The 12,556-nt window shown below is 42.0% G+C and overlaps 1 protein-coding gene across 2 annotated transcripts in view; it reads right to left on the bottom strand.

Annotated features, from left to right (window-relative positions):
- wal (electron transfer flavoprotein subunit alpha wal) overlaps positions 1–4,670 on the bottom strand; it is a gene marked incomplete at its 5' end in the record, with an annotated part of 155,562 nt that extends 150,892 nt beyond the window's left edge. For both annotated transcript variants that reach the window (XM_069302209.1, XM_069302210.1), the window contains 1 exon segment: positions 4,524–4,670. In XM_069302209.1, the coding sequence (XP_069158310.1) occupies positions 4,524–4,670 (147 nt within the window).
- Positions 4,671–12,556: the final 7,886 nt, after the last annotated feature.

Below are 12,556 nucleotides of genomic sequence, written 5' to 3'. Positions count from 1 at the left end.
TGGAGCCGACATGGTGCACAGATGTTTCTTAATTGTGCAGATAAGTAAAACAAAAGCACAGAATGAACATTCCAGCCATATGACAATTCAAAATAATAGGAATAATAGGCCGTGAATCTGTGAAGTCACAGTGGGCAAACTGGACCATCTCTCACTCACTACCACAGGCCGACGTGACGCTTGGTGGACCCCTTCCTACCCAAACTTTGTTCGGGTAGCATGACTCCCCAACCCCATATTATTTATATTATATATATATATATATATATATATATATATATATATATATATATATATATATATATATATATATATATATATATATACATATATATATATGTCGTACCTAGTAGCCAGAACGCACTTCTCAGCCTACTATGCATGGCCCGATTTGCCTAATAAGCCAAGTTTTCCTGAATTAATATATTTTTTCTAATTTTTTTCTTATGAAATGATAAAGCTACCCATTTCATTATATATGAGGTCAATTTTTTTTTATTGGAGTTAAAATTTACGTAGATATATGACCAAACGTAACCAACCCTACCTAACCTAACCTAATATATCTCTATAGGTTAGGTTAGGTTAGGTAGCCTAAAAAGTTAGGTTAGGTTAGGTAGGTTAGGTGGTCGAAAAAACATTAATTCATGAAAACTTGGCTTATTAGGCAAATTGGGCCATGCATAGTTGGCTGAGAAGTGCGTTCTGGCTATTAGGTACGACATATATATATATATATATATATATATATATATATATATATATATATATATATATATATATATATATATATATATATATATATATATATATATACCTTACAAGCAGAACTTATTGCAGAAGGAGGAAAGAATCGAGGCAACTACAGAAGCACCATACTGTCCCCCGAGCTTAGAGCGGCAGCTAAAAGCCTTCGTGAGAACAAGGAGATAGTTGTCAGGAGAGGTGACAAGTCGCCAATATATGTCATTCTTAAAAAAGACGAATATCTGGCGAAAATGAACATCATACTCTCTGACCAAACTAAGTTCCAAAGGGTAACGAAGGACACTACAGCCGAATTAAAAGCAAAGGTCAACAAACTGATCGAAACTGTGAACGCCAAGAAATCCGGACTCCACCTGCCAAAGATCATTGGGGAATATAAACCTGGATATGCGTATGGAAATGTCAAGACGCACAAGCCTGGAAACCCACTTCGGCCAATCATTAGCCAGATACCCACACCCACGTACAGATTGGCGAAGCGACTCAACGGCCTGCTGACTCCTTATGTTCCTTGCGCCTTCAGCCTGAAGTCTCCAAAGGAATTTGTGGACTTACTGCGGGGCGCACGGGCCACAGGGATAAGAGCCTCGTTGGACGTAGAATCGCTGTTTACCAACGTACCTGTGGACGAGACAATCGGAATGATAGCCGACAGAGTGTATCGTGATCCAGCCTGTACTCCTCTTGACATGCCAGAAAGTATTCTGAGGAAACTACTCCAAGCTTGTACTAAAGAGGCACCCTTCTTGAGCCCGGATGGGCACATGTATAAGCAAGTAGATGGGGTCGCTATGGGTTCTCCCCTAGGTGTCCTGTTTGCAAACTTCTACATGGGTACCATCGAGCAAAAAGTCTTAGTCGACATGAACTTGAAACCGGCCATATACTGCAGGTATGTTGACGACATTTTTACACAGGTACCTGATGTCAGACATCTGCAGGAGCTGAAGGAGGCATTTGAGCAGAGTTCCGTGCTGCGTTTCACTTACGAGACGGAAAAGGATGGGAAGCTGCCTTTTCTAGATGTAACAGTCATGGAAAAGGGCGGAGGTTTCCACACTGCAGTCTACACAAAGGAAACAAACATAGGAATGTGCCTAAATGCCAACAGCGACTGCCCCGACAGGTACAAGAGGAGTGTTGTTAACGCATACGTCGACCGTGCTCTCAGCCACAGCTCAGAATGGAAGCAAGTCGACGAAGAACTCTGTAGGGTAAGGCAGGTTCTAGTCAATAACGGCTTCTCCAATGGTTTCATCGAAGACATCATAAGAAGGAAAGTGAAAAGCCATGCAACCTCCGAAGAGACAACTAACACAACACCTATACCCCCTATTAGACTATTTTACAGGAACTTCTTTTCCACAGCTCATAAAACAGAGGAAAGGGTCCTGAAAGATATTGTTAATAGAAACGTTATCCCTACAGACAAAAATCAGAGGATACAACTGACGATTTACTATAAAACCAGAAAAACGGCCAGCCTACTCATGAGAAACTCTCCAGACACGAAACAGAACGCTTTAAAAGAGACTAACGTCGTCTATGCCTTCAAATGCCCACTTGGGGACTGTAAGCTCCAAAAAACCCAGTATATAGGCAAGACAACAACATCTCTTTCTAGGCGTTTAACGATGCATAAACAACAGGGCTCCATTAAGGAACATATAATCTCTTCCCATAACCAAACCATCGCCAGAGAAATCCTAGTAAACAACACAGAAATCATCGATAGATACAGCGATAGCAGGCGGCTCGACGTTTGCGAGGCACTACACATCAAGAAGTCAACACCAGCAATCAACAGCCAATTATTGCACAACTATATTCTACCCACCTCAAGACTCCGCTCCAATATAGAAGCATCAAGAAATATGGACCAATAGGCTTTCTACAAACACTTCTATTCAATATCCATTGTTTCGTGTTCTGTCTTGTGTTGATACTTTTAATACCCTATTAATATCCTCTAATGCCACATCATCCTTCCCACCTTACTCAAATGTAATGCCACATCACCCTTCCCACCTCACTCAAATGTAGATATAAAATCAGGGAAACGCAAGTTCTAATCAGTTGTGTATTTGTGAAGTCTTTGAAAATGTAATAAGTTTTACGAAACGCGCCCGTGTCGCGTCAGACTAGAAATAAAAATGAATTTTGGAGAAGTGATTTTTGATTTACCTCCAACAGTGAAGCATAATGTACGAAAGATTGAGAAAATTCGTGTTAGAATTATTAATCTTACTTTTTCGGTCATATTTAATAAAATATATATATATATATATATATATATATATATATATATAAATATATATATATATATATATATATATATATATATATATATATATACTGTATATATATATATATATATATATATATGTATATATATATATACTGTATATATATATATATGTATATATATATATACTGTATATATATATATATATATGTATATATATATATATACTGTATATATATATATATATATATATATATATATATATATATATATATATATATATATATATATATATATATATATATGTATATATATATACTGTATATATATATATATATATATATATATATATATATATATATATATATATATATATATATATATATATATATATATATAAAATGAGTGAGTCCCTCACTTTCCTTTCATGTTCACTTTCACTATATATGAGCGAGTCCCTCACTTTCCTTTCATGTTCACTTTCACTATATATGAGCGAGTCTCTCACTTTCCTTTCATGTTCACTTTCCCTATATATGAGCGAATCACTCACTTTCCTTTCAAGCCAATGAAAGGAAAGTGAGGGACTCGGGATGTCTTTTCAAGATAGGGAATGGTTACTAGAGGCCTGAAGAAGCAATGTGTGCCCCTATGTATGCATTGGGTTTTCAAATCTTATGACATACTATCATCATCATAAGTCGGCTTGCGCATTTTCTGGCAAATGAGTTTTCGCGGCCAGCACATTCCAGTGGTTAAAGGTAAACAAAATTTAAAGAATCAGAAGTAACTTTCGTCCTCAGAGAGGTTGTCATGGAAATTCAAGTGTGCACCCCAGGGCTCAAGGATACAGTGGAACCTCATGTGAAGAGCAACCCCATCTATAGCATTTCAAGTAACAAGCAAACCACTCGCAGAAAATTTGTCTCGATTGACGAGCTTGCACGCGATTCACGAGAAAACCACACTGCTTTTTAGCATTCCTGCTGGTTCTCTCAAATTCTCAGAGGCCTCCGAGAATGCAAATCAATTAATTTTTTAAAAAGATGTTAATGATGCTGGGGTGTAAAAAGAGGTAACTGCTTTGAGGTTGCAAAGCATTTTTTTTAGAAAAAAAAATAAATTGAAAAATAAAAAAAAATAAAAACTGAAAAAAGAACAAATGTCAAAATAGTTCATTCAGTGTATGTCAGGTAGGCTGCTCCATTTTCTATAAAAACATAAAAAAATGAATATCATATTGATGTTTACTGGTGGTAGAACGGATTAATTTTATTTCCATTATTTTAAAAGGAGAAATTCATTTCACAAGACGAGCTCGGTGCCGGAATGGATTAAATTCGTTAATCGAGGCTTCCCTGTATTTACCTCAGTATTAATTTAATACTGAGGAACAATGCAACTTTGTGCAATAAGTTACAAGTATGTTCAATATACAGTATACAAAATTAAAAAGAAACAAACTTCAGCAATTTGGATATCAACACAAATTATGTAAAACAGATCTTACATTTGCACAGTTGCTTCCAGCCACCAAACATGACACATCTCCTCCAAGCTTTTTTGCAGCTGAAATAGCATTAAGGGTGATGGGCAATATTCTCTTGTTGTCATGCTCAGCTATGACCAGTGTTGATTGCAAACGAAATCCAGCAGCCTGTGGGGAAAAAAAAAAAATTATAAACTGCAATTCACAAAACAAAACAAAAACTATAGCAGACCCTATACCTTGATTCCTGCTTGGATGGAATCTGGTAAATCGTATGCAAGCAACTAGAATTTCATTTGAGTATCAAGATTACTGTGATTGGTTACAATTGGAAAATAATTAATGACATCAGGTAGAAGATGTCAAGTAAAGAAGGCCTATACATTTACATACTGTACTTGGTACATTATTATACTGTTATTATTATTATTACTATTTATTATGATAATAATAATAAAAATAAATAAATAAGGTTAGGGAAAGGCCCAATATAAGTGTAGTGTATTAACCCTCAAGTTGCTCAGTGCTATTTGACCTTTGTCATAGTCGCCCACAGGCGCATTAAAAAAAAAAAAAAAAAACAGCGTTGAATGTAATGAAACGCCATTTTCTGGGTGAGTCCCGGAGGCTTCCCGGAGCTATCCAGGCTGACATGGATACCCTAACTATTTTGCATCAGTCAATGTGGGTAGAGTTCTAAGCCTACCGGGGACAATGAGCCAGAACCTGGTCCCCTCACGGAGGCACGAGGAGCAATGGGCCATAGAAATGCACATGTGATTTGGAGCATTCTATATCTGCCATTGACCGGGACAGGCACCCAGAAAGGTAAGCGCCACAAAACAAACCTCTATTCTGGTTAAAACAACAAAAATCACCGAGTGGACAGAACTCCCCAAAAGAAAAACAAGCATGACATCACACAAGCTCCGCCACATGTCTGCGCAGCTCCCCCTCTCCTCTCCCCATCCCCGGGAGGGGGAGAGAAGAGGGGAAGCCCCAGACCCTCACGCCAGCGATCCACACCTCAGTTCCGAGGCTGGATATAAAAAACGCGAAAAGACCGCAGACCGGGAGGGAGGGAGGGTTGCCGGAAAGCCTCTGGGACTCACCCAGAAAATGGCGTTTCATTACATTCAACGCTGGTTTTCTGGGGTAAGCCCCTACGGCTCCCCAAAGCTACATTACCAAAGACGAAACCAGAGGGATGCATCTGGGAGGTGGTCAGCGCGCAAACGACAAAACGAAGTCGAGACAACAGGCTGCAACAGCTGACCCAGGGCAACATAGGCCCGACTAGGCCCAGGAACATACACGAGGGAGCGTGCAGCCAGGACCCAGCATGGCTGGGTCCTGGCTGCACGCAAAACAAATACAAAACTGCAAAACAAATAGTGGCCTGCACTGTCACTGCAAAACAAATAGTGCCCGAATGAGTCCAAGACATGCCACCAAGATGGCAACAAGCGCAGCAAGCCTATGAACGTCAAGGGCATGAGGAGAGACCGCAGGAAGGCAAGACAGAAAGACCCAGCGGATGACCTGGAAGACCTGAACCCAAGAACATGAAAGAAGGGAAACTGGATCAACCCAAAGCGTAGCTTCGACCACAGAGGCCGTGGCGCACAAAGAATGGCGGAGAGCAGCAACCGGACAAAAGAACAACACCCCGGCCAACCAACCAAGGAGCAACAACCCCAGGAACCCTTCTTGTCTTGAGGTTATCTTGAGATGATTTTGGGGCTTAGTGTCCCCGCGGCCCAGTCCTCGACCAGGCCTCCACCCCCAGGAAGCAGCCTGTGACAGCTGACTAACTCCCAGGTACTTATTTACTGCTAGGTAACAGGGGCATCAGGGTGAAAGAAACTCTGCCCATTGTTTCTCGCCGGCGACTGGAATCAAACCTGGGACCACAGGATCACACGTTCAGTGTTCTGTCCACTCAATCGCCCCTCTCCCTCTGGAAAGAGCCATCATAACCCCACCAGAAAAGAAGAGACGGCCGCAATGAACAAACCGAACACCAGAATCCCAAGGAGAACCACTGACAACAACCGGAACTGAAGGGGCCACAACAAACTGAAGGGAAGAAAGAAAAGAGCACCCTGCCCAAGAGCAGGACTGCACAAGTGGAGCAGAAGCAAGCTGGAGGCGACCCAACCCCCGGGACAACGCGTGAACGGTGCAGAAGGAACAACAAAACCGGAGCAATCCGAAGCGGCTCTGCCAATGCTGCACGAGACAGGGCGACAGTATGCGGTCAGATGACAGCGCTGAACCACCATGAGAAAAGGACAAGACCATGACAAGTAAGATCGCAGTACACCTACGAAGAGACAAAAAGAAAAGGAAGGATCCAGAAAACCTCATACCGCCGCTGAGACGAAGCACGCAGGTGAGACACATTCAAGAAGCCACCTAATCACCAAACAGATAGCGAGATATTCGAGTCAAAACGACCAGACTAGAAGACTCGAGAAGACCGAACCAGCCCCGTCACGGAGCGGACCAACCATGCAAGAGAGGCGGAGCCATGGGAAAACCCCCGGGTGCGGACATCGAGTAAGCCGCGCCGGAACCAAGGCTGGCAAAGAATCAAAAGGAACATCCGCCGGGGAACCAAGAGTCCCAACAAAACCTGGCAAGCCGGGAAAGAACCAACCTGGCCGAGCAGACACACCCCGTCTGGGAGGCACACCCCCCCGGGACCCTTGAAGGAGCAACAAGCCCGATAACCACTGCAAACCACCTCAAGTCCATCATCACCCAGCAAAAATCTGCTATCAGAATAATATCAAATTCTGCTTTCAGACAACACACAGCCCCCTTGTTTAACTCCCTAAACATGCTAAACATAATCTCACTCCATAAATTCTCTTGTGTCAACTACATTTACAAAACCCTGTTCTTAAATGCAAATCCTTGTCTGAAACTCTTCCTGGACAGATGTAATAGGACCCATTATCACCACACCAGAAATAAATATCTCTTTGATATCCCCAGAGTTAAACTTAATCTGTGTAAACACTCTATGCAAATAAAGGGACCCAGTTTATGGAACTCACTCCCTACTGAATTGAAAAGCTGTCCAACTTTTACATCATTCAAAATCAATACTAAAAAGTACCTAATTTCATCTTCATAGTTTTTCGCTTTTTGCCTTAAAATTGCACTGTATCTATTGCTACCCAATCTCCCAACCTTTATGTTCCCAATTTGAACATCTTTACCATTGTGATCATTGCTGTCTTCTTATATGTGCTGCCAATCTGCTGTATGGTGTTTATAAATCTTATTTATCTGTATCTTTTGCTACCCAGTCTCCCAATCTTTATGTACCCAATCTGAACATCTTTACCATTGTGATCATTGCTGTCTTATATGTGCTGTCAATCTGCTGTATGGTGTCTATCAATCTTGTTTAAATTACTAATCAAGCTGTCAATGTAATCAATCAGAGCTTTAATATAACAATGTGCTTTAACCCATGCTCGGGGTTTAATATCCTGTCATCCCCACAGGCGCATGTCATTTTGAAAAAAAAAAATAATAATTTTTTCTTCCTAACCTGTTAATTTGTGTTCACTGATCACGGGAAAAATAATAAAAAAAATCGTAAGTGGTATATATTGCCTGTTATAGGGCGGGGAAGTCTGGCAAATTATAGGCGCTGACTCAGGATGCGTCCCAGGCGGTCTGTTGCTCGCCAGCTGTCAGGCCGGAGTTGCCACAAAGAGATAATTACCTAATTATTTCAATGTCTCTATTGATTTTTCATAGTTTTTTTGCTGTAATATTATTCAATAGTGTGTAGTTTGATATATTTATATAATAAAATGAGTGAATCATTGCTGTACTCAAAAATATGGTGTGCATATTGTTGATTCAATTATGTTCATCAATCAGTGAACAAATATTTTGTCGGTTATTACACTATAAGCACAGGTTATATATATGTATCTGCATGTTTTGTTCACTATAACGAACCACTAAGTAGCTATTATGAGTCAAAAAGTAACGAGGAGTGACCGCCGTGTACCAGCTAGCCACTCCCGCTCTCCCTCCGGTCATCTGACTCGCCCACATTCTCCTCCCACAATACTGTTTTTGCTATAATTCACTATATACAGACGTTATATATAAGTATCTACATGTTTTGTTCACCATAACTGTACATCTAAGCTTGTATGGTGAATAAAGGCACAGACGTAGGACCTCTCACAGTCAGCTGATGGCTGCCGCCCTCAAGGCCAGACGCACTAATATTTCTCCTCCAACAATACTGTGTGGTGTTATTACGCTATATATCTTATATACAGACGTTATATATAAGTATTTACATGTTTTGTTCACCATAACTGTACATCTAAGCTTGTATGGTGAGTAAAGGCACAGACGTAGAACCTCTCACGGTCAGCTGATGGCTGCCGCCCTCAAGGCCAGACGCACTAATATTTCTCCTCCAACAATACTGTGTGGTGTTATTACGCTATATACACACATTATATATAAATATCTACCTGTTTTATTCACCATACTTGTACAAATAAACTGGTATGGTGCCCAAAGACCATCGTGGTAACCTGTAAACAACACCGTCGTCTGTACGGTGGCATCGTGCAGATGACGCCACTGCCCTCACCAAAATGGCGGCTCCAAACCTTCTCTTGCTGTTTATACCCTCTATACACACGTTATATATAAGTATCTACATTTGTGTTCACCATAGCGAACCACTAAGCTGGTATGCTTAGTGCAGTCAATAAAAGGTGGCCACACACAGTCAGAAGACATCGACACCACCCTCCCTCCCACAGCATTACTCCTCCCTCCATGGCGCACAGCGCTAAGTATCACCACAATCCTGCTATTATCAGAACCCTGGTCAGTTTTTATCACAGTCAGGGGTCTTCTGTAATAATATCATCGCTACATAATAGCATGAACAAGTATATTTTGGCATTTTTAGGCGATGCTGTGGTCACAAGCTGAACAGCAGTGCTGTTAGCTCATGCTGCGTGCGTCAGGCTTGGTTGCTCACTCAATACTGAGGCCAATAACACCCGGGAGTTTGGCCCACGATTTTAAAAAAAAATGGCGTCTGTTTACAAGAGCCCTGATGAAGGTGTGGTGAACCCCGTGTATCCGCGGGCCGTTTAAATCTTGCGTAGTACTCCAACACATCATATGACGTGATGCGCAGTTGACTGGAACAACGTCCAACACGTCATATGACGTGATGCGCACTTTAAGGGTTAATATACTTACTAAGCTCTCTCATCTCATTTTTCTCTTGCAATGTATCTTTATCATTTATCAATTCTGATAGAAATTATCTACTTAAAATTATCTGCTAGATTAAGGACCAGCCCGAAACGCTGCGCGTACTAGTGGCTTTACAAGAATGTAAATACTGTACTAGCCAATGTAATCTCACAAACCCAATGTACCTTCTTGTATATATATAAACAAATAAATAAATAAATGAATAAAAAAATAAATAACCGACAAAACCCACCGCATGCAGAAACTGCCGAACTGGAAACACCGCCAACAGTAAGGACAAAATGGGCAGTGAAAAACCTAAGAGCCAAGGCCCAGGAAGAGGCCAACAAAGAAACGAGCATCACAAGCTGAAACTGGAAACGAGAAGTGAAAAACAGGGACCCCAAAACCCGCAGGAGTGGCACCACGAGCCCCAATAGGGCAGAACGAAGCACACGTTGCTGAGGAAAGAAGGAGAACTGACAAAAGACATGTCCGGCACTAAAACAAAACGTACAGTCCGGAAAGGAACACAAAGAAAAACCGTAGGCAGGGCCAGAAACCAACGCCCCCTGCCCCAACAAAAGGAACTGTAGGGGGCAGGAGTGGGTGATCTGAAACAAGAGACACCAGCAGACATTGCAACGCAGAAGCTGGTAGTGACAAAAGAACACCGGGCCTGTTCCACAACAGGAAAACTGAACAAGAACAGAACGCAACCTAGCACAAGCATGAAAGCATCCAATACGCACCTACCAAGAAACACAACTGTAGGATAAGGTAGTAACACACAAAAATACAATGAAAAGGCAGTCCAAGTACTGGAAGCCAGGGATAAAAGCATAAGCAATCAGCAACAGAAGGCCCATGAGCCCCACGCAGACGTGTAGCTACAGAAAACAAGACACTCGCCCAAACTCAAGTGCCAACGGGAGAAGCAACTCCCCCCCCCCCACATGAGCATCAAAAACGCCAACCCCAAGAAACAGGAAAATGTCACCCAAACCACAGGAGGAAGGTGAGGGGTATAGAAGGCGTGTATACATGCCGGATGTACAGGAATGTGGATGAGGAGTGCACACATGGGCGAACCATATATATGGTAGAAACCGACCAGAATGTCAACAGGTCCAACCCACACTCAGCGCCCCAACAATGGACGCCCAAGTCAAAATTGGGGAACGCCCCAAGAAGAATGCAGAAAACATTCTGACAACCCATTAAACCATAAGCCGAAGGCTGGTAATGACAGGTTAGGTTATGTCAGGTGAAAGCTATGGGGGAAAAACATGAACTTGAAAATCAGCAACTTCACTTTCACAGGTTGAAATGTATTTCAGAATTATCTCTTTTTGTTTCCTTATACTGTATCAGAAACAGTACTAGTGCCTATATTGAATTTCTTGGCAACACTAAGTCGACAGGCCATTTTCACAAAGTTGTATAACATATAACTTGTCCTTAATTGTTAGGACAACCTTCTTCCTCTTAAAACCTCCAGAACGACTGATGCTGCTACCAGACATAGTCTTGGCCAAAAATGTTCAAAAGTTACTATCAAAATAAAAAAGTTATTTAAAAAAAATATTTCACTAATGGCGCGGCACTGTGGTATAACACGAAAGTCGAGAGCACATGGCTTAAACAGGCCTGGACGGGTCCACTTGGGGCAAGGAGGCACGTTATGTAGGCCGCCTGCAGGAAAAAAACCAGCATTGAATGTAATGAAACGTGATTTTCTGGGCGGGACCCGGAGGCTCCCCGGAGCATTACCAGGCTGATATGCTAATGTCAGACTTTGGCATCAGTCATGTGTATGGAGTTCTAGGGCCTACCGGGGACCACGGCCAGAACCTGGCCCCCTCAGAGAGGCAAGGGGAACAATGGCGAGAGAGAGAGAGAGAAGAGCGAGAGAGAAGAGAGAGAAGGAAGAGAGAGAGAGAAGAGAGAGAAGAGAGAGAAGAGAGAGAGAAGAGAAAGAGAAGAGAGAGAGAAGAGAGAGAAGAGAGAGAGAAGAGAGAGAAGAGAGAGAGAGAAGAGAGAGAGAGAAGAGAGAGAAGGAAGAGAGAGAGAGAAGAGAGAGAAGAGAGAGAAGAGAGAGAGAAGAGAAAGAGAAGAGAGAGAGAAGAGAGAGAAGAGAGAGAGAGAAGAGAGAGAAGAGAAGAGAGAGAAGAGAGAGAGAGAAGAGAGAGAGAAGAGAGAGAGAGAAGAGAGAGAGAGAGAAGAGAGAGAGAGAGAAGAGAGAGAGAGAGAAGAGAGAGAAGAGAAGAGAGAGAGAGAGAAGAGAGAGAAGAGAGAGAAGAGAGAGAGAGAGAAGAGAGAGAAGAGAAGAGAGAGGAGAGAGAGAGAGAAGAGAGAGAGAAGAGAGAGAGAGAAGAGAGAGAGAGAGAAGAGAGAGAGAGAGAAGAGAGAGAAGAGAGAGAGAAGAGAGAGGAGAGAGAGAGAAGAGAGAGGAGAGAGAGAGAGAGAGAGAGAGAGAGAGAGAGAGAGAGAGAGAGAGAGAGAGAGAGAGAGAGAGAGAGAGAGAAGAGAGAGAGAGAAGAGAGAGAGAGAAGAGAGAGAGAAGAGAGAGAGAGAAGAGAGAGAAGAGAGAGAGAGAGAGAGAGAAGAGAGAGAGAGAAGAGAGAGAAGAGAAGAGAGAGAAGAGAAGAGAGAGAAGAGAGAGAAGAGAAGAGAGAGAAGAGAGAGAGAGAAGAGAGAGAAGAGAGAGAGAGAGAGAAGAGAGAGAGAGGAGAGAGAGAGAGAAGAGAGAGAGAGAAGAGAGAGAGAGAGAAGAGAGAGAGAGAGAA

The sequence above is a fragment of the Procambarus clarkii genome, chromosome 47 (assembly GCF_040958095.1).
Source record: "Procambarus clarkii isolate CNS0578487 chromosome 47, FALCON_Pclarkii_2.0, whole genome shotgun sequence".
NCBI lineage: Eukaryota > Metazoa > Arthropoda > Malacostraca > Decapoda > Cambaridae > Procambarus > Procambarus clarkii.
The sequence above is the reverse complement of the archived record's forward strand: the minus strand, read 5'-3'. Positions and strand labels throughout refer to the sequence as shown.